At 43.7% G+C, this 22,678-nt stretch overlaps 1 protein-coding gene across 1 annotated transcript; it reads right to left on the reverse strand.

Annotated features, from left to right (window-relative positions):
* Window positions 1-13,436: 13,436 nt before the first annotated feature.
* Window positions 13,437-21,225, reverse strand: DYNLT3 (dynein light chain Tctex-type 3). Its single transcript, XM_059818464.1, has 5 exons — window positions 21,171-21,225; window positions 19,846-19,887; window positions 17,823-17,946; window positions 16,771-16,848; window positions 13,437-15,645 (listed from the first exon to the last, which is right to left on the reverse strand). The coding sequence occupies exons 1-5, from the start codon at window positions 21,198-21,200 to the stop codon at window positions 15,569-15,571; spliced, it is 351 nt and encodes a 116-aa protein (XP_059674447.1). The 5' UTR covers window positions 21,201-21,225; the 3' UTR covers window positions 13,437-15,568.
* Between the last annotated feature and the right edge of the window lie 1,453 nt (window positions 21,226-22,678).

Genomic DNA, 22,678 nt, shown 5'->3' on the forward strand with positions numbered 1-22,678 from the left:
TAAAGCAAATCCCTTTGCTTCTTGGGAATTATTTTGGCGCTGTGGTATAGTAGAAGAGTCAAGTTTTACCTTAGGGAAGTGTGCACTGCCCTCTGCGTGCTGGCAATTTAGCAGAAATCTATTTTCTTTATCTGTGTGAGAGGATTTCCCCTCAATTAACTGCCTTTATCCTCCTGTTATTCATCATGACTGCTGAAGGGTCTAGGCAGCCATATGCATTTGGGAGCCAATTCACACTGATAGAGCTTAATGCTATTGAACAATAAAGCATCCTAGCATAACGCTTGCTATTAGGAGACAGCTTATCCTGGCTACAGCCATTCCCTGGAATGAGGCGGGGTTAGGGAAGGGCAACTGGGGAAAGATTGTTCCTTACAAGAGGAAATCTCCTCTGTGCACCAGCATCTTTCAGGCTTCCAAATACAGGCATAAATGTCTTGTCCAAGAGATAGCGCAGGCAGCTGAAAAGCAGCCGCTCCTCTTTAGGAAAGCGGAGAACTGGAAAGGAACCACCTGGATTTCTGAGCACCACCCCCACCCCAGCTGCAGGGGGATGAGAAGGACAGAGTCAAACCAAGTCCCACACCCGGCATGTGAGCCATCGCTCAGCTGCTTCGAACACTCTCAGTTTCACATCTTCAAATTCATGGTGCATGGATCCAAACAAGGAGAGGTTTTGTGTTTTCAAGACTGCCATTTCTGATTTTCAAGGCTGAAAAAACTTGCTAAATGATTTAATGAGTATTTTCTGAAGCACTCGTAAATGCATACAGTGCTTTTGCCCCTATTGTTCAGCTGTTCCTCTTTGATGGTGAAACAGGTTTGAGAAAGCAAAGATCATGGGGGCAGTATCTGGAATAGCTATGAATAAAGTTTCTGATGTGTACAAGACACCCATACACAGCACAGTACTTCTGTATGTACATTACAGGTAACAGGTTCTTAAAAAACAAAAAAGGAACCAAAACTTTTAATAGCAGCAGCAGAGAAAAACAAAAGCATTAAAACCAGCAGCATAGAAAAAAATGGAAAAAATGTGCAAGTTGAAAAAGCCACAATTTAGTATACCATGGGTCTCCCGTTCAGCCCAGTCACCTGCTTACTGCCTTTTAAACTCTGCAGCCAAGCCCTGTTAAGGTTCCTACACAGCACGACACCTTGCTAACAGGTTTTTATAGTCATAGAAGAAAGTGGTGGCCTCCTCCTGCAATTTCAGACAAGTTTGTGTAGCCATCTGGTTGCATGTAGCGTATTTTACACCTCAACTTGCCAGACAGGATGTGTTCTCCCTTTACATTATTTTTAAATGTTATCCAAGCACTCCATGCTAGTTCAGACAGGCAGCATACCAGTTCATGTTTATTAATATCAGTTTCTGTGAACTGTGAAATGACACAATGAATTATGTCAACATCCGAAGTGGAGAAAGCCACAGTTAGCGAATGCAAGCAAAGATCAACTCTTGGTGGGGAATTTTTCAGTTCTTTCCCTCAGAAGGGCCATATTTAAATCCACGTCATTCTGTTTGAAACACACCTATTAAATCAGAATACAGCTTAAGCAGAATTAAAGAAACTTTTTCTGTGGAATAAAAAAAATGCTACAGAAACATAATAAGGCTCTCACCCTGTGCAGAGAGCACTGAAATACTTGGCTTTGATTTTAATGGAAATGCGATCAGACTCTATGCTGTTAGAAAGTGGGCAAAGAGGAATTGCAAGGGGTGCAATGGAAACAGCATATTTATCATGTGAAGAGTCTTTGAGGGTGTGTATTTTAATTCACCCATTAATTTTCTAAACATTGCCATGTTTGTTCTCAAAACTCCAGGGATCTTTCCTTACTCAGCCAGTTGTAATGACACTCCCTGACCTGCTGCACACTTGTACCAGGGGTTGTTTGTCACCTCGAACTCAGAAAAAGGAGTTCTGTGCGTATTATTAAACCACTGTCTTCCTAAAACATATAAAAGAATAAGCAGGTGAGAGCTTCTCAGTCTCTTTCAAAGGTTTGTTGTATTAAATACTGCTAAAATAGCAGGCCATGCATTATCAGTCATGATCTGAATATGAAGGTTTTTTTAAAATCTAGGATACATGACTGAAGTGGATAGCACTGAAATACAAACGTAAGAAACAAACTATCTTAAGTGCTCCCTACTCTTCAGCAAAGCACAGAGGGATGTCAGTGGTACCGTTTTAAGTCAATGCTGCTGCCTTCTTGGGTGGTAAGGGAGTAAAGCCCTTCCTCCAAACACTTGCCTGTTCTGTAGAAGTTCCTCAAATCGGTGGTTTAACTGGTGAACTACCTTAGACACGGACCTTTTCTTAATAAAACATCTTTTACAACACTCACATTAGATATAAAGCCCATGCCTGTGTTAAATTCTTAGACGATTGTGACTGCAACACCGCCACAGCTTCCCAGGCAGGACATACAGTGCTCCTCATTCACCAGGAGAAGGCTAGGGCAACAGGCTACAGGTGAGCTTAAAGGACAGTCCTGTTTTATGGCCAAATGCCACTGCTTGCAATTTGACCATTGCTGTCGGCTGGGCCTCTCACTGAAAATTTCCTCCTTCCTTGTGTTTGGGGATTTTCTTTCTTGCGGGCGGGGGAAGGGGTCACCTTCACAATAAACCGATTCTTTTGCTGTCAAAGTGCTGCCTCCAAAGTGCTTGCCCTGGAAACAAAGGGTGGCTTCTCACCTTTGTTTGAGAAACTGCACATGGTACTCAGCAGTTTAAGCAACACTATCTGGCACCATGATCCTGCTGCAATAGCACCAGCAAAGTTTTCTGAAAGGCAGGGACGTCTCAAGGCTGTTTCTGCAGACAGCGGGGGGAAGCAGCATGAGGGGGATAGCAGTGAATGGTTGAAGGCAGGACTTGAGGGAGCTCCACGTTTCATTGATGAGGGTCAATTGCCACAAAACTCTTCCTCCAATCTTTACTAAGCTCCTGATTTGTGGGGTGCCAAAGTAGATGAGCTATTGTTCTTGCTCTGGCAGAGCTCTGCCACTGCCACTGCCCACGCTCACCGGGGTCTCCGGGCACCCTCCAGGATCGTCCCCACTTCCAGTGGGATCTGAACACTACAAGCAGCTCTCCCATTAAGGCTGTCCTTTAACAGTGACCTTTGGTCCTAGCTCTGCCTCATCTGCAAAGATGACTCTAAAAGAGGTAAGAAGCTCTTAGCACCACTCCTCACACCATCAGTAGACACAGAAGCACTGTGTGACATGTACTATTGAACTCATCCTGTACCTGAGTTTACAAAGTGGACTGATGTCTGATCTGTCCTTCCATCCAGTTCCACAAATTCCCTATTCAAATGAAAAATGCTCTGCTGGTGGCAAGAAAAGCCACTTGTTGTTGGATTAGTAAAATAACTGCTTTAACTGATGGAAGCAATTAGGAGTTCAATTCAAAGTGACTGAAGAGAAAAGTTGGCCTCTCTTACAGCTCAGCTCAGCATGTTTTCCTTCCGTTCTAATACAATGTCTTCTCTACCTTCCCATATGTAGTATGTTATCTGAATTAAGCAGTTAGTTAATTCATCAATAGCCTTGATTTCCAGTCCACTGTAGTTAGTCTTACAGTTAAGGACCCTGATCCTCTGGAGTGCTGGGCAGCTCTGGCTTCCATTGGCCTCATTTCTATTTCGGAAACTGGAAGGGGGCTCTGGAGGGGGCATGGCACCTAGACATATCCAGATAATGTACTCAAGTAAGACCTTGACATGTCTGACTGGGTCTCATCTAGCCCTCCTTCCTTCCCTGGTACATACTTGCAAAGTGTGCACATGGGCAAATGAAAGCCAAGTTTTCCTAAGTTTTAACTTACAATAAAAATGCTATTCTGCCTGTTCACCATCATGTATGTCCCAGGAAGAAACCACCCTGATTGCAAAATAGGTCTTCCTCTTTTCAGTCTTGTAAGACTTTCTCTGCTGGGTGGGGACTTTTGCCTTTCAGTCCTCAAATGGTGGGTTAAACCAAATTAGAAACAGAAAAACAAACAAAAAACTGCCTGTGAAACACAAGGTACTTTTGAACAAACAAGAATTAATGTTAGGGTTTCATTACAGCACTTTTTCTCAGAATCCTGCTCTATTTTGGAGTGTTCTTATGTCGACTGTTCTTGTTTTTTTCATTTTTAAATGAGTTCTTTGTAGAATTCATAGCCAGGTGTAAGCCCGGACGCCTCAAACACATAGGTATATGTGCTCAAAGAAAGTTAGGAGCATACATTTGGATGCTAATGGTTACAAGCATTGGCAGGATCAAGATCCTCATGTCTGACTGTGTAGAACAGTGTCAGTTCCACAGACACAAGCCAGCGTAGTTATTTGTCATCAACCACACATTCATTTTTGCATTTCATACAGACCCTAGCAACCCACTGGTCTCATTTACATTCACTACAAATAAACCAGTCCAGACTAGCAGCAAAATTAATTACAGTAGAGTGGAAAAGTGTTGAGAGACTTGCTGAAAGCTTACAAATGCTTTCCGCTAACCCCATTCCCTCCCTTTCCACTGGTAATCTTCTGCCTGGTTAACTCAAGTATCTCTGCCCACTCAGCTACCACCAATTTCTCTCTGTTCATCTTCTTCTACCAATTGCTGCTGTTGCCCCTTCACTCACCCACTCCTTTCTGCTCCCCAGCTCTGCAAGCTTCCCAAAAATCTCCAGCTCCCACAATCTTTTTGCCAATTTTGCAAGCGTTTGTGTCCGTTGTAAATGCAGGGAGAAGCACGAGGGCTTCGCTCTGAGCTCCAACCAGTGCAGTGCGCGTCTCGCATAACATGATTCAGCTGCAACCTCCCCTGTCACTACAAATAGACCAGGGCTATAGCCACCTCTGCATTGCCCAAACAGACTATTTTGGTCCCCTCCTGTAATAGTCTCTCCCCCTGCTTAATGATTTTTATTTTAAATTCTACAATGAAGAAAATTTATGAGCTGCTCTATTCTAGTATTTCAGTATGTGCGGGTCAAATTATGTACTTTTATCCTGTAAAACATACCTGCATTTGACCCTACATTTCATTTGTATTGATCAGAAATGAGGGAAATGGCTAAAAAAATCACTCCCCCCAAAACATCCATCCTCCCTGCTCAGCATTATCATAGAGGGAGGGAGGGAGGGAAAGGCCAGCCAAGGCCGAGTCAGATCATCTCTCTCCCTTGGAACTGATGCTTTATAATTCTGGCAACAGTTTACAAAGCAAGGTACCCTGCAAGTAACTTGCATTGATTTTGTTTTGTACTTGTAGGTCAACTGGTGATAAAACCAGAAAATATGCAAATACTATTCACCATGTGTTTTATGGCCTTCAGGACAAATGGATTGCAGAGACATCTTTGGTCAAGTTACTTTTGAAGTAAAATGTAGATGCTTCTTATGCTGGGTTTGTCTTTTTACACTCCTGTGAGTTAGACTGGACCAAGCAAAAGTCCAGGGTCTGCACTGCGGCTCTGTAAGGTTTCTCTTTGAATGATGGAGAGCACTGAGAAGATCCAGGTGGAATTTTCCTGGGTGCAGAAATGGCATAGGGAAGAACTGGGATGGGGTAATTGCCATCATCTCTTTGCAGTTAACAGGCCAAAATGTAGTTGTCAATACCGGTGTTAATGGCAGGGCACTTTGGCACAGCAAGAGCCCAGTTTCATATCACAGACTCTCCACCTTTCTAGACCAAAAAGATTTCTACCCTGTGATCCCATGCAGGCAGGGCATAAGTGAATATCCTTGCAGGATGACCCAAGGCTGGGCAAGTTCCCATGAACAGCTCATGAAGACAGCTGCTGCTGTGGTTTTATCACCCTCTCTGCCTTTTTCTCACACTTCCCTTTCATCTGTGACAACCAATACTAGCTCAAGCCCATTTTCAGGTGGCAAATTCACACAAGCCCTCTGAGACCTGAGACTTGCTCAGACAGCAGCAAGGAAATAATAAGCAAAGATTGACAAACTAACTGTGAGAAACACTTTCTAGAGCCAACCCCCTGAGCAGACAGAAAAAGAGCCCTGTAGATCATCATCAGCTACATTCTGCCTCAAAATTACAAAAGTTCCTCTCATCCGATAACAATTCATGAAATACTCTCACTGTAATAGGGCTGCAAATGGTTAAGTCAATATGTGGATTATTGTCCATCACCGTTGTCCATCTCACATGCATAAATTAAGCACTCAATAGCAAAGACCTAACACTACAAGCCAAAACAAGTCATGTTAAAAACGGTGTGTAAAGGACAGCAACATGGGTTGCAATGAAATACTGCTTACAGAGGACTAACTGATGCTCAGTTACCCAACATTACTTTGCATTCAATTTACAGGAAACCTCTAAAGATTATAGTCTCTGCCAGAGTTATTGCTGCAGCTGGAAGCAAGTTCTCTCCCTGCCATTTCACACCCTCTGAGGCAGGCAGCAAAGCTCATGTTGGTAATTTAATTAATGCCCCAATGCCTTTATTTGCATTAATCTGTCAGACGTTCAGCTGGTACCACTATAAAAGCCATCATAATGAATGAAGTGACCGTTTGGGGACTGCAGGTTTGTATGCTGTGTGCTCTCACATCGCTGCCTGGGGCATACCAGCAGCAACCGCTCTGAATAACAGCTCTCCTCCAGGATAACCGTAGTCATACAAGTGTTGATCTGAGCTTTGCATTACAGGGCCAATGCATTAGTATGTTTAGAGCATTTGCCAGTGTTCCTTGATAGGATAGCCTGCAAAAAGACAATATCCTGTTTAAGCCCTTTATGCACTGACTACTACTCCTAGGAACTTGCATGCCCTAAATCCTTCCAGGGTGGTAGGGGGGTTAACTATAAATTAGCAGGATACAGGTATCAGTGACAGATTAGAGATAAGATCTCTGTAGCAACATTTGGGGAGGGGATCTTGAAGCCAACAGAAAGGGAACAGTAGTAATCAGGGAGGGAGATGATGAGAGCCACCGTATGAGTCTTGGCTTGTGAGGCTGGATAGGAAAACTAGGATTCCCCCAACGGTTACACTGCAAAAAAATCTGCATTTCTCAGACTTAGTCAGGGGGTGACAGATACAGACAACTTACTGTTAGGAAAGTTTAACAGGTACACTTACATTTATGTGAGAAACAGAAACTAGCCCCAAACCCAAGAAAATTATGAAAGTCCTCACATTACTTTCAAGTCATTTGCAAAGACTAAGCTGTAACCCATTAAAATGGCCACTTCCCCCTTAGAAGTAACAGATGTTCCCTCCTTATTTAGCTAATATCGACAGCCATTTAATTTGTTTAAAGATGCTGGGCCTTCCCTTCTCCCCTTACCAACGGACGAAAACACGAAAACACTGTTCATCGCCAGCTAATGGGGACAGCTTTTGCATTTTGTAACCACACAAGGAAACTGTATCAGCAGAGAAAACATTGCTGGAGCAAGCTAGCAAACCCCTGCCTTACGTGCGGAGTAAGTATTTGCTCCTGCCAAGGAAAGCGTCAGCTGGAAAGGTTGCCTAGGACTGGCCTTTGCATATCTTGTAAATGTCACACAAGCTGCAAAGGGAACGTCTCATCTTGTTTGTCTTGTTCTCCACTCAACTCAAGAATACTCTCATCTTTAAAAAAAAAAAAAAAATCAAAACAATTTCTTGCTAATATAACTGTCAGTAAGAGATGGAAGAGAAGAAGGGCTGGTAAAGTATTTTATACAATTGCCAATGCTCCTCCCATTTTCATCTTAAACCTTCTCCTGTCTGACTTCTAACTCAGTGCAACACTCAAAATGCTGTGACTAAAGTTTCTAAGTAAGCAGATCCCTAACCCTCTGCTGTTGTTGTCCTGGACCTACAGTCAGCATCAACATGCTCAGCCATGATCTTCGTCAGAGATCTTCATCTCTATCCTGATCTTGAGACAACTGTTGGACTCAAATTCCTCTCTAGGACCACTGGTTTTGGGGTGGCTAATATTGCTTCTTTGCGTTCCTAGGACCGCCTGCACCCATCCATTGCAGTCTTCTCTTTGCAGTCAAATTGAACAGCTTTCAGATGGTAGCTGGGTTTTTGATTTATGTTTGAATAACTTCCAGCATAGTGGGGCATTGTTCCCAACTTAGTGCTTCAAGGTCATCCAGTGATAACATCATTAAAATAACACCACCACCACCACCACTACTACTACTACTGTTATTATTATGGAGAACCAGGATCACATATTTCCACTGCTACTGTTTGAGCAATTCTTAAACTAGGTTTCCAAGCTAGGTTTAGTTGTTTAATCTGTTTTCCTAAAGAAACGAGATAGGAGCTGAGGGAGGGAACAGGTACTGAAAAAGGGAGAGACAGAAACCAGGTTTCGTAAACTGAGCTGCATTTCAAGGTTGGTGCTATGATTTGGAGTTTTCCTATCATTTAAATCACCAACCTATGTGGAAAAAATAAGTAAATGTGAAGATCTGTATTCTTTTTTAAGTTTCTGTTTCAGCTGTTGGTGTTTTCCCTGACCCTTCACACTGCCTCTCTTCTTTGCTTTTCTCTATTTCAAGCTTGGCTTACAAAAGAGAAAACATGCAAATCTTTATGAGATTGTACAGCCCCTCGACCAGCTCCAGTGGGTGAATGAAGGAGGCTGGCAATATATAATACCAATTCTATTTTTAATTCCCCAACATCTGTTCAGTATCAATAGATACCACTACTGTTGCGGTCTAATGTATGAATGGCAGTCCCGTGTCTCTTCTCAAGATAAAGTATTTTTAATAGTAGCAACACTGAAATTAGAAGTATGCCATATATACAGTTAAGTATGTGTACAAAAAGCTTACTTTTACAAGGCCCAACAGCTAGTACAAAAACAGCCGAAGTCAGAAGGTGGGCGGGTGATTGTTGCATACACAGCTCACAGCTGCTGCCGCTGCCGTAACTCCCAAATTCCCAGTAGGGAAGTAAGAAGAGCGCCTGTGGGCTCTCTGTCGGCTGGCAATGACAGACAGTTTGCAATCTCATGTTTCCTGGAGGCTACGACAATTTCACGGAAAACATACATTCCAAGAAGAATGGCATAACCATAACTGCCCCATGCTGTTTTGTAAGAAAGCTACTGTTACGTGTTATTACTACTACTGTTAAGACTGCAGCCGGGGCACGTCCCCCTTGGTTGCTTCCCGTGCCAGTGACTGGGCTTGACTGCACTCCCGCCACCTCTCCTTTTCAGGATTCCTCGCTGCCCGGCGTGGCTCCGAGCCCGGGCCGCGGGGTCACCCACCGGGCCACCCCCTGGGCAGCGGCTGCCAACGAGCCCCCAGGCAGGGAAGCAGCGGGCTTTTGCAACGGGCGCTGGGAAAGGCAGGCGAGCGGGGCAGCGCTCGTCCCGGGAGCGGTGTCTGCAACGGGCCCGTTCCCACCTGCAGCCCAGCCCGGCCAGGCTGCGCGCTCCTTCCTCCGCGGCGGGGCAGCCAGGGGAGCTGCGGGCGCTCGGCCCCGGGTCCTGCCAGCGCTGCCGTCTGAGGCACCGCCGGGCCAGGCCGACCACCGGCCACGCGGCGCGACTGCCGCTGGTGGCCTTGCCGCCAGCTGCGGGCGTGCTGCCGCGCCGCCGCCCGCCGCAGCGTCACAGGCCCCGCACACGGGGAGACGCCCGGGGACGGCTCTCCTCGGGCCGGCGGCTGCGCCTTTCCACGGGCCGGCGGCGGGAACAGCCCGTCCCCTCACGGGAGCCCGAGCGGCGCAGGGGGCGCTGCGGAGAGCTCTGCCGCGTCCGTCCGCGGCGCCACCTTCCGCCGGCTTCGGCCCTCGACCCGGCCCCGGCCCCGGCCCCGCGGTGCCCGGAGGCGTGAGGGGGCCGCGCCTCCCTGGCTCCCTTGCAGGACCATCGCACCCAAGCACTCGCAAAACCCCGAATGCCAGCGGCTGGGGTGGCGGTGCCTGCCTTGAAATCCGGAGGTGCAGGCGTGTGCTCAAGCTCTAACGCAGACAGCTCAGCATTTACTGCCACGACGCTGCCGTAAGCGGGAAGTCGGTATGGGGCGGCAGCTTAGAGTAAGCACCCAAGGTCCAGGGCGGGCACGTCCAGCCTCAGCTAAAGCCCGACTTGCCGAGACCGTATCGCCCGCGTTAGCGAAGTGAAAGGCAGCACAAGCACTTGCTCTGTCCCCCCCCAGTGGCAGCAGAACTGCAGGTTCAGAGAGGTTTGTGTTTGCTTCACGGGGAGCAATTCATGAACCGCAAACTGGAAAGCATGCATTTACCAGCTCCTACCCAAATAAAGCCAAAATTCTGAGGGGAAAAAAAAAAAAAAAAGAGGCAAGTGCGTAAGTTTACTTAAGATGTCAGCGCAATGCTACGCAGGGCTGAGCTTGGAAGATTTCGGCCCTGATCCCTAAGCTGCAGCTTTAAATTAACACTAGTCAATTTCTTCCCTTCCAAAGCCAGCCTTTGCAAAGTTGTTCCCTACAAACAATCATTTCAACTATCATTCAGGGGACCTATAATGAGTGCCATGAAACAGGCAACTATCATTTGTTCACCAAATTAGCAGACCATATAGCTACAACTGTGGTCACGGTTTGTCCAAGATTAATTTCCTAAAACATTCGACTCAGGCATGAACACTATATAGCTATTACAGCACTGATCTGTGGGGTCCTCACGTATTTTTTAAGACATTTCAAACTAACAAATGCCATCACTCGAAACCCTGCGATAGATTCTTGCATGATTTGGTCAGACCAGTTTCAACAGCCATTGTAGAAGTGCACACAGAAAACAAGTCACTGCCTGAAATTGGATAAAGTGGTGACTGCCTTAAGCGGAGTGCTGTGAGTACCAGTAAAGGCAGTCATACCCTTGCCGTTACCTAGCCCTCTCACTTCTGCCAGCTAATTTCTAAATACTAAATTTTATTATCTCTGGCCAGGCTATTTGCGTGTACAAACGCTGTTTAAGTCCTTGTTTTGATACCTAGTCATTGCTGAAGTGGAAATAAGCAACAAGAGATTAAATTCTAAATGAACAAAATTATCTATGTATGACTCAAAATGGTGAGGGAAGTGGATAAATAGAAGGTATGAACACACCTATAAATATATGTACAATATATGTGTGTGACAGGATGTATATAGAAAGATCACCCTCGTTTTTGTCAAACAAGGACTTCATTTCATTCATCCCCCTCTCCCCTAACCTCTAATTTTACACAGGTGGTCATGAACAAGCACTAAATAAAGGCTGCCTCAAAAACTTCAGTAAACTCTACAAAATCAGATAGCAGAGAATGTTTAATTTCTTCCTAAGGTGTTTACAGATATGTTGGGGGGGTTGCAGGTATGATGATGCTTCTGATTTAGGAGGTGCTGTTCAGAAATTATTCTAATTATGTCCAATACAGGCCTAGGAGGAGGAGAACCTGCTGACTAGAAAGAAGTTTGAGTTTCTTGCAGCCGAGCTAGCTAGTCCATCTCGCCACCTTCTCCTGCGGATGGGGGATTTTAATGGCTTTGATTATGAACTCTGTGTGGTCTCTACACTGTGAAGCTATGTAAGCAGAGATTACAAACTCTGTAATTAACTTACAGATACAGTAAAACTATCTATTTAAAATGGTAGTGCCACTACAAAATTTGCCTTTCTGTCTCTTCTTCATGCACTTGTGCTATGCGGCAGCAGTAGCTTCTTTGCATGAGAGAGTAACCGTAAGCGCCTGACACAAACCGTAATGACCACTGAGGTGTGTTTTTGCAACCCTGATTCTCCTCTTCAAGCCATTTTAGGTCAGACGGTGGGAGTTACAGGGGTGTTTGTAGCTGTCACTCTAGCAGTACTCTGTTCCTTTTTAGAAAACTTCTACATAACAAATAATCCTGCTGTCACAGTATGTTTCCTGTGTTTAAAAACAGATGCTTGCTGGAACATATCATATCCAGTTACTCAAACCTCCAGTTACTTGATAGTGATTTAGACTCATCAGAGTAGAAAAACCTCCCTCGGTAGGCACACGGTGTTTGGCTGCAGCCTTCTTTCCATTGCGGGGGGAAGAGAGAAGCTGTTCCACCTACAAGCCAATGGCCACAGACCCCTTACCTGGCATAGACCCAACGGGCTAGAGCAGCTCATGTGCAGCACAATGTAAACGCGACTGCATAGCTTTGGAGGCACTTTGCAACTGGATTTATTGCCGCATTTACAGAACACCACATCTGAGCTGAGATACTCCCCCGAGAAACCGCTGCTGCCTTCGAGCTGGGAATGTCCTGCAGACAGAACTTCCTGGCTCAGGATATTCTGATGGGGGGATTTGGCCTGGCTTCGTGCTTGTGTGACACTTGTGACTGTGCTAAAAAAATCCCTCTCCAAATTAAATGGGAATAAAACAACCTGGTCAGATTGTACAGGAGGCAGCAAGGTGCATCCCAATAATCAGGTAAGAATTGTTCATTACAGGATCTGCTGCCTGTATTAGAACAAAACCCTATTATCGGCTACCAGTAATTAATCTTCTCTCTTTTATGGTGTACTTAAAATATCAGTGCTCCGACATTCATGCCTAACTCTAAATAGGCTAGCTACAAGCTGGGATTTCAGTGGCTTCTGTGAAGCGCTTTAGATTGCATGAATCTAAATCGAACATACCCAGATTTCCTTCATTGAGTACAATGGAAAGACAAACATCAGAAAGGTGACAGTTACTAATGGACATCTAGCAGGCAATGAGAAAGAAAGTAATTAGTCTGCTCCCTTACTTTCCCTTTCACACTTTTCCATTTAGGTAACAAAATTCTTATACACCTCTCTGTATGGGAGAATAACAGGTGTCTTTTGTCATGAAATCGTATGTAGGAACATACAGCTCCATATACATAGGCTATGCCTTAATGCAAACTCTTCTGTCCCATTAATAAGACCCCCATTAACAATAACTCAGCCACTGATTGTAACAACTAATACAACATTATATTGATAGAAAACACTATTGAAATTTTGTGCATTCTCATATTCTGCAATCCATAGTTTTATCCTTGAAAAGAAACTACTTGGAAAAGCAAGAGGTGGTGCTCAGCATTCATTTTGAGAGTTATATTGAACACAAGTAGCAGTTTGTACCCACGGAGGATGGGGAATGGAAAGATGGGAAAGTGGTTAAATTCGCTGGGATATAATGCGGAATGAAAATATTTTTCCCAGTGTTTCATAATAATCTTTCTGGAGCAACAAAAACTTTTAATTTGCATCATCAAGACAAGCAGTTAGAGGAAGAGGTCCGAGTAGACAAGAGGTATGAGAAATTAGGCCAAGCCTGGGAACTAGTCTTTGATGAGGTCTTGTCTCTAAGACACATGCACAACTTTCCCAAGTTCTCACTATTGTATACAAGTAAGGAAAGGAAGAGAAATATTGTTCTCAGTTCCTATTTACATTGATCAAGAACACGAGGCAAAAATACAACTAAGGCAAAACTTTATTTTTTTTTGGTAGAAAGAAAAATGAAGCAGTCTTGTAATTAAGCAGTATTTTCTGGGTTTCTTCTGCAGCAGAACCTTCACCAAGCCTCATTAAACTGACAGTCTTACTCAGTGCATCTTCTTTTCAAGTAAAGCAAAAATACCAAATGAGATTACAAATGGCTATTTGGAGTATTTCTTCTGACCATAGCACCTGAATACCCTTTAAAAGGGGATAACAGCCACTGCTATTTTTAATCACCCACTTCTAATGCTCTATCAATCATACCAAACCTTTTTCCAGTTGCTATCTCACTTATTTTTTCACTTTGCGCAATCCCAAACATCAGTGAAACTACTGCATTTTTGTCAGTTCCACAACTCGGCTCTTGGATGCTGGTACCTAGTTCAGATATTGCTGTCCTAACCCAAGTAATGTTAAATTATTATACATTTGAAGGCCAGTATAACATACACATACATCTTCACGCTACACTTGCCTGTTAGGCAAATGCAATATTACAGTATTAATTTTACTTGCACTTAGGTAAAAGCGGAACTCTTATTTGTCTGCAAAGCAAGAGATTTTGAACGGTATTGTGAATTACACGTACACACGTTCCTTCTGTAGTCTCATACTAGCTATATGTATACACAATTTAAGCAATGAAATGGTTTTTAGCTTGTTCTTTGTACAGGACACTTGCTACATGCCCCAATAGTCAGTGATCTGAAAAAAAAAAACAACCCCAAACAAAACTGCATAATAGTGCTTTAATATTCATTTGTTAAAATCCATACAGCCTTATGGTAGCTGTTAGGTAGTTACCAGTCTCTTCCAAAGACATGCAGTAACAACAAAAAAAATTCTATCCTTAAGCAGCATCTGAGAAAACTTAATGTAGCTGCCACTTAGTGGCAGCAATCATTTAGGCATTTTTGGTATTGACACATCTCTTTACCATATAATTTGTGCATTAATCAACAAAAATGTAGGCCCCAATCCAGCAAATACTTGCATGTGTGCAAATGCTTTTCTTCCACAAGGAATATTTCAAGTTAAGACTCATCAGATGAGCAAAGTTATGAACTTGCATAAATCATTACAGGAGGGGAATTCTTAGTACTTAAAACTTAACTGTGTTATTTCATAGGACTAAGATCCAGTTCTAGACTTAGAGAACGTAGGAAACACTTCTATAAAGAACAGACATGTTGCTTTAAGATAAATGTTTTCAGAGCTAACAAGAGCCTCTAGAAATGTGTGTGCCCTCTCTCCGAACACGTCAATCCTACTTGGGAGTAATGTAGGTCCAGTCTTACTGCCCTAGCTCCTGCATGAGGAATCAATAAAGTGCTTGTCACAAATTCCGCAGTCATGGAATAAAATAAAATTTAAGTACCTACAGAATGTTTTCAGATTTGTAAACTATGAATTAAGGGCTGATGTCTGATCCCCAGCATGTTTCCCTGAATTGATAACAAGTATTATGTTCTTCACTCTGAAGATAAATTAGAATTCTGCTAGGACTAGGTATATTTCACCTTTGTCCCAGTGAAGTCATCCTCTGCCTCCAGGGGAAAAGCTTAACTGGATTTAATTTCAATGTAAATGTTCATGCTTGACCGAAATGGGATGCTCATGCAATTTCACAAGCACCAGCATTCAATGCGACAGTTAGCTTTGTTTAATCCAACATGAAGCACCAGTATTGTTTACTGGTATATCCACTCTGAATTGTGATCATAATTTGTTCCCAAATGCACCATAAGCCTGAGAAGTCTTGCTTGCCCTTTGACCTTTCCTTTGATGTGATGTTTTGTTCCTTTTGAATAAAGTATCTTTGATATAAATTGTATTGATCTTTGTGGCATCTTCTCACTAACATACTTCCGAATATTTAAATTACTAAAACTTTCTCTTTAGATAGATACACATATATATTTTAATTCTTTTGCTAGCTTTCAGATAATTATGAGAACTGGCTTAGACTCTATGCTCTCTGTAGAGAACTTCTGTATACTCCTCATACGAAAAACAAACAATGGTTTGAAATATTTAGCCATGTGTTTGGATGATTTTTTTTTTTTTTAAAGGCTTTGGTGTTGCTTATATTTATCTTCCAGTCAGCTACAGGATAATAGCAACAGCAAACACATTGACAATGCAGTTCATTGTTCGGTTTTCCCATCTCACTGTGCAGGTTCCTAGAAGAGATTATTGCAAAATAAAAATAGAATTCCAGTGTCTTTACTACATTCACTTTATTGCAGCGTAAATTATGTCAAATTAGTATGAATAATTCAGCTGTGATTTAAGGTAAGTACTACTATGTCATCTCAGCTATAAATAGACTACACTCCTCAAAACATTTTCATTAACTTGTACATTGTTTACTACCTAACATGAGCCTTGTACACTTAAGACAATTTCCAGGAAAGCACAATTTCAGCATTTCTCTTTAAAAGCTGGACTTGCAAAAATCCTTGGAAATCTCATACTGAAATTGGCAAGATAATCAGACAAGAAATCAGAAAAAAGACTGGATCAAATACGTTCTAGTGTATTTACTTTCTGTAATTTTTCCTCTTCTATTTTATCAATGTATCAATGCCTTACAAGCCAAGGAAACATGAAGATTAAACTGTACTTGTTTACTTAACTTCACTTTATGATTTTTTTTTTTTTTTTAACTTTGGTTGACTTTCTAATGCCATCTCTACTTTAAAGTTAAATTTTGGTGCCCTCTTCTAAAAAGACTTTTCTGAATTTGCGTCAGACATAAGATTATTTTAAAATTGCTTCCCCATTATACTCTGAACCTGGGAAAAAATGCATTTAGAACTAGTTTAGAAGCAAAAAAAACTAGTTTAGAAGCAATAAAACCTGGCTGATAGTTAACCAACTGAAACACATACTGTTAGTCAAACTATTTCTATTTTTTACCAAGTTCTGTTCTCCTCCAAAGTAGTGCTGTCCCCTTACAGCAGACAGGCAGATATGTTTAGGACTAGCCACTTGCATTTACTGCAAGCAACGTCTTACTGCCTCTTCAACTGATCTATGGTTACTGATGAGGATTAAATGTTTTGACTCTTGTTTCAGAATGAAGGCATTTCTACTCCTGCTTCTCGTAATTTACAAAGCAATCGCTCTTAATGCAGGCATTGACTGCTAAGAAAAAATTTCTGCTCGGATTGTAAACAAGCATCTAATCCTGGAAGCTATTGCTTCTACAATCACTCTTGAAAACGTTCAACCTAACTATTACAACTGAGCAGTAAGTAACATTTCTTTTACTACAAATTTTTAATTTAAGTGACAAAATGTACCATCAGTTGTGGTATCCCAGAAGCATGAGCTTGCTGTGTGAAGACCAGCTCCACTCCTCTGCATCACCGCACAGGTTACTGCAAGATACAGTTATAAAATCAAGGAATTAATTATTAAAGCAGAAGAGGTGAATCATTCAGTACTTCTGAACTCAAGCTTGCATTACGTTTTCAAATGGCTGGGAGGTGGTATTCAGCTAAGTCAAAACCCTTTTTTGACCACCCCCTCGCCCCCAGTATTTTTCTCAAGAACTTGGTATTCATTTCATGATTATTTTTACTCGCTTAAAGACAATGGCTTTAACAAAATGCTTGCTAATAGGATTACAGTTTTTATCTTTTAAACTACTTAGATATGGCTTGCGTCATGTGCACCTCAGAACAGGATTGCAGGTGCTGTCCTCATAGGTACAGCAGAAGTTGTACTTGATGAGAGCTGTTTCCCTAAAGTAGTGGTTGACTGCTCTCTGAAACCACCCTCTAGTAACATGAAGCATTTCTAGACTGACCTGTAAGGGTCATAAAACCAGTGACAATCTGAATCCAAGATTTTCAAAACACTTGCTATTACATCAACACTCCACAGAAGGATCGAAGTGGGTTAAACTTCTACTTACTTCTATTTCCCTTCCACAGATACGCATATAAATATAATGGGACATGGCTTAGCCTACAACTAAAGTCTTTCAAATGTCTGTATTTATGGGAAGCTTAATCCTAGTGAAAATTTTATTTAAGGTAAACAGAGTCTATTTCCTAAACTGATATCAAAAAGTTAATATAATAGTTTTGGGTTGCTTAACAGTCAGGAAGGACTGGGTAACATGTCATCTTCTGTGCTAAGTGTTGCTAGCAAGCTTTGCCCAAGTGAAACTGCCATGGTTTTACCGCAGGTATTAGTAAAAATCTATATAACAGAAGAGTTCAAGTATCTGCTCTGCTTTGTTTACAGTTTAAAACTCCCTACTGAATATAGCACTGCATTCAAACGAACCTTTCAGCAATTATTTATTGTGACTGTACGTGGTAAAAGTATGACTGCTTGTACTTACCAATGTACTTATATGTTTTTCCAAGTTTTACCAGATGTGTCAGTGACTGTTCTACTATAGCAGCAGTCCACTGGTTGACTTTGTTGTGATTATAATCTGCCTTGCCTAGAACACCTTCTATGCACTAAAATAGAGAAAAAAAAATAGTTACAGTAAACATACGTTAAAATGTAGAGGTTTAAAACATCTCATATAATCTGAGGATTTTTTTCCTGGCAAAGGGATTACTTTAAATCACGTGAGCCATCAGGTATCAGTTGTTGAATGGGAAGTAAAATGAGCCTTCTCAAAAACTTGTTTTTAGTATATATTTACCACATTATTACATGCAGAAAAATGAGGCTCTGGCCAAACATTTCATGTAGGAAAGACCTTAGCCATGTGCTTTAAGTACCAAGTTAAGTGAATGGATCTATTTACCAGTGAAGATACTAACACATCCCACTGTTCCTAATGACCACTACTCCAGCTTGGCTTTCAGAAGCTATTGAATTGGAAATGGTACTACTTGAATCAATGATGTCAGCTTGGGCTGGCCAGCTTTTCAGAGCCTGTGAGCAATATAGCAAAATCTTTAGAGAGCCAGAGCCACAACAGTGAAATGCATACCCCATCTTAAAAGATGAGGAAGATAAGAGAGTGAGAGATACTCAAGGATCGTATCTTGCAGCACAAGAAATACCTGAACTGCTTGAAAATTGCATGTTTTCCCACAGCTACAGATTGGCCAACCCCTGCTTAAACTTAAAATGATTGAACAGAAAGCTTTCTCTCTAACTGTAACTCTTAAACTGCATTCTCTGCTCCTAAGAAATTCAGAATTATGTGCTGATGGACACTTCTTAAAATTGAGAAATTCGGTGAAGAAATGCACAGCTGGAAAAAGTAAGTAAAATAAGACTATGTTCTCCGCTGATTCAGTAAGATGAATCTCGCACACTAACCACCCACTAACAGGCTGTGTAAGAGACTTGTGCCCCAGATCTTAAAAAGCCCGATTAGTTCTGATCACAGTGTATAAACTTGGACAAAGGACTCAACAGAAACATTCACAAAACAGAATAGAAGACAGAAGAGGCACAACAAGATCCCTCGTGGATTTTGGTCCTTCCAGAAATGTACCCAGTGCTAGAGCTCCTCGGCTCTGGTTAAGCTTTCAATCAGAGGCAGAAACACTTGGCTTTACTCCCAGCGTCTGGAGATTGTGTCATACCGTATTTGGCCTTTCAAGGCAGGGACAGTTATATAAAGGGTTGAATTGTCATTTATCTGACATACAAGAGCTTGCTGATGTGTACTGGAGCAGTTCTAAAAGTGCAGCTCTTTGACTTCCTGACTGGGCAGGTAGGAAAGGATCTGCAGAGCCCCTCTAGGAATTCCTTTCTCAAAATGGTATTTCCCTGCAAAACTTGACAGCATCTGTATGCCACAGGCTCTTCATTAATCACTTTCCAGTTACTAGGTATTTAATGTAGACCACCAGGCTACTCACTTTCAGCCTGCTCTTTTTGTGTAAAAATTGTTTTTCAAAAGCACTGCTAGAATAACAACCTCATGTAGCGCAAGCTCCTGCTCAAGCCCAGGCTAACTTCCAAGTTTGATCACGTTGCTCAAGGCCTTGTCCAGTCAAGTTTTAAAATCTCTAAGGATGGAGATTCCGCAAGCTATCCCTGTGACCCTTCTAGTGATTAACTACTCTCTAGCTAGATAAAGGGGGAAAAAAGAAAAAAAATTGGAGTGAATTTCCCTTGCAACTTGTGACTGCTGCCCCATACCTTTCCACTGTAATGCGAATTCTGGCTCTCTCTTCTCTCATCTACCTTCTCCTCTTTAGGTAGTTGAAGACAGCAATTAGATCAATCTTAAAGCAGCTCCAAATGAAACTCCATCTTTATTTGATATAAATAATAGTTCCATGTAAGTTTGAATTTATCTGGGATAGTCAATGAAAGTAACTGCTTTCACTATATTACAAGGTAAGGTAAAGAATTTCTTTGAAATACAGCTGTTAGCTAAAACCTACCTCCTTAACTATGTTGTGAGCCTCATCAGCATTGAAGATCATCTGTAATAAAAATTAATTATTATTATTTCTGACAGAGTAAAACTGCATCGCGTGTTTACTTTTCTAAGTAACACGTAATGATCAGGCCCCCGTCTGGCTGTTTGCATTGTGTAGTCTGTCAGTGTAATTCTAAAATCTTACTTTTTTCCCCAGCACCATACACACGTTATTTACTACTGTTTTGCTACTCATGTTTGAGTGGGTCCAAAAAGCTCGGGCCTCAGGGAGCTTGGAAAGAGGTTCAGTTTACATTTTCTGTAAAGATTAAATTCTACCACTGTCTATGTTTGTCATGGGAATATTCTCCAAGACACAAAAAGTTAAATGGCAAATCTTTTCCTCTGGATCTTAATCCTGGTTTTTGCTGGAGTCACAGACTTACTAACCCGTGGGTTACATCTTGCTGCCAAAGGGTAACGCAAAGTTTTGTAACCCCAGTATCAAAAAGACTGGTTTCCATAGTCTTTAGCTTATCCAAGTAACTTTCTCAAGTGCAGAAAAAGCTTGCAAGTTTTAATGCCTCCTATTTTCTGCTCATTCCTACTCGCCAGCATTTAGCTTGGCTTCCAAAGGAAACACAGCACATGCCATTGCGCCATCTGCCTCTTCACATCCATCCATTTCAAACACATGGGCAAGGACAGAAACCTCAAGGACAACAATGTTTCTGCGAGAATTTTTAATGGCAACTGGTGGCTAGAGACCCGAAGCAAGGCCCCCTGGGGAGGGAAAGGCTCCTCAGTTCTGGCTGGCAGGGATCAGCCTGCTGTGCAGCCCGGGCCCAGCACTTTTTTGTTTTTTCCCAGGGGCGACACAAGAAAAATGGCCGCAGACTGACGGCACCACAGCGGCGGCAGCACCCCCGAACACCGCTTCCACGTCCTCTTACAGGAACTTCAGCTCCCAGAGCTGAAACAGGCTAACTGACGCCCCAGGCAGGCGGAGGGCTGCGCCAAGCCCCCAGCCCGCACCAGGAAACCCCCGTCCCGCCCCGAGGCAGGCCGCCAGCTGTTGCACGGGCCCCGGAGATGCCCGAAGGCCGGGGGACGGGAGGCCGCCGCGCACAGCCCCCCTGCACAACTACAACCTTCAACCTGCCCGTCGCGGCCAGGGCAGGGGCAGCGGCCCCGGCAGCGCTGCCCGTCCCCCGCCGGGCTCTCGGCCGGCTCCCTCCGGCGCGGCGGAGGCAGCGCGGGGCCCGGGGGCTGGCTGGCGGCGAGCCCCGCACCCCACCCGGGCACAGCCCACAGTCCCCCGCCCCGTCGGAGGGCGGCGGCCCCTACCTCGTCGTTGTGGGGGTGAAACTCCTCCATGGCCCCGGCGCGGGCGGCGGCTGTTCCGGCGGCGGCGGCGGCTGCGACTCCTGCGCGGCTCCGCCTTCGCCGGGCCGGGCCAGGCCGCGCGGGCGGGGCCTGCTGCGGCAGCGGCCGGCAGGCGGCGGGGGGCGGCCGGGTCGCCCTGCGGACGTCCGCTGCGGGGCGGAGGGTAGGGGAGGCCGGCTCTCCCCGGGCCGGCGGGTACCCGCAGCCGGCAGTGCCGGGGCGAGCCGAGCCGAGCAGGCAAGGAGCGACTGCCGGCCCCCGAAGTCCGGCCAGGCTGGCAAGAACCAACTGCAGGCACTCGGGCTGGCGAGGCGGCCGCAGCTGCGGGGCGCTGGGGCGGCTCCGCCGCCGCCCGGTGCGGCAGGCGCAGCGCCGGCGGGCGATGCCGCCTCTCGGTGGCGTTTGCCGGCGTTCGGCAGCGCCGAGGCAGCCCTGCGCCGGGCTCTGCGACCCGGTGTTTACGGCCCCGCGCGAAAGCGGTGAAGTACTTATTTGTAGCGGTATTGCTGTGTATCTGCCCTTTGCTGGACACACAGAACTCGTACAGGAGCGGTTCCTCCAGAGCAGCACTAATACCCCTGTCGTGTGTCCCCCCCCTTTTCACTCTGTTTCTGGATGAATCTCTCAATTATCTAAGTTGCCATTGGATTTTAGTAATGGCAAATTGCAATTTCAGGTTCTTTTAATTCCACTTTATAGTAAAGAATTGATCCTGAGTTTTATTTGACTCAATACACATATATATAAAAATACATCAGATCTTTTCTCTCTGAAGTTGCCTGGGAGACAGGAAAGACACCTGGTACAAAACAATGGAGAATTTTCAAATGGGGGGGGGCCCGTATTATTAATATTTTGAGGGAAAGCCTTGTGTAGATTTACCCTGTGTGTTACCTGGTCTTTGTAAACCAGACTGAATGTGAGCGAGAGGACCAAGGCTGCCTTCAGTTCTAGTTTCAGTTTTGGTGGCGTGTGTTTGGACAGATCCACGCTTACCCCTCGAAAGGGTCTCTTGCCCGGTGTTAATTGTACACTCATTGGAAAAACTCTGAAAAACATGCAAGCACAGGGGGAAGCGAGGGTAAACATTTTTGTACTGCCCTGCTCTCCAACTAGCTTTCATGTTTAATATTTCCTAATGGCTATGGTAGAAGGAGAAGCCTGAACATGAAGACTAAAGGTCTTTAAAACCGCATCTTTATGAGCAAGCACAGATGGATGTAGTCATAGGAAAACACATGAAACAAAATCTCCTTCAGTATAAAGTTTTTTGTGTTGTGACCTCTGGAGTATTTTCACGGGCTAAGCTAGGGATAAAATTGCATGCTTATTTTTAAAGAAATAAAAGCTAGTGGAAGCATGTGTTGTATATGCATTGGCAACCTGTAGAGAAAGCTAACTACTACTGAAATAACTTACCCGTGGACCCTGTGCATTTTTGTATTCTCTGTGTTTTCAGTGATCATACA

This window comes from Gavia stellata, chromosome 1 (assembly GCF_030936135.1).
Source record: "Gavia stellata isolate bGavSte3 chromosome 1, bGavSte3.hap2, whole genome shotgun sequence".
Taxonomy (NCBI): Eukaryota; Metazoa; Chordata; class Aves; order Gaviiformes; family Gaviidae; genus Gavia; species Gavia stellata.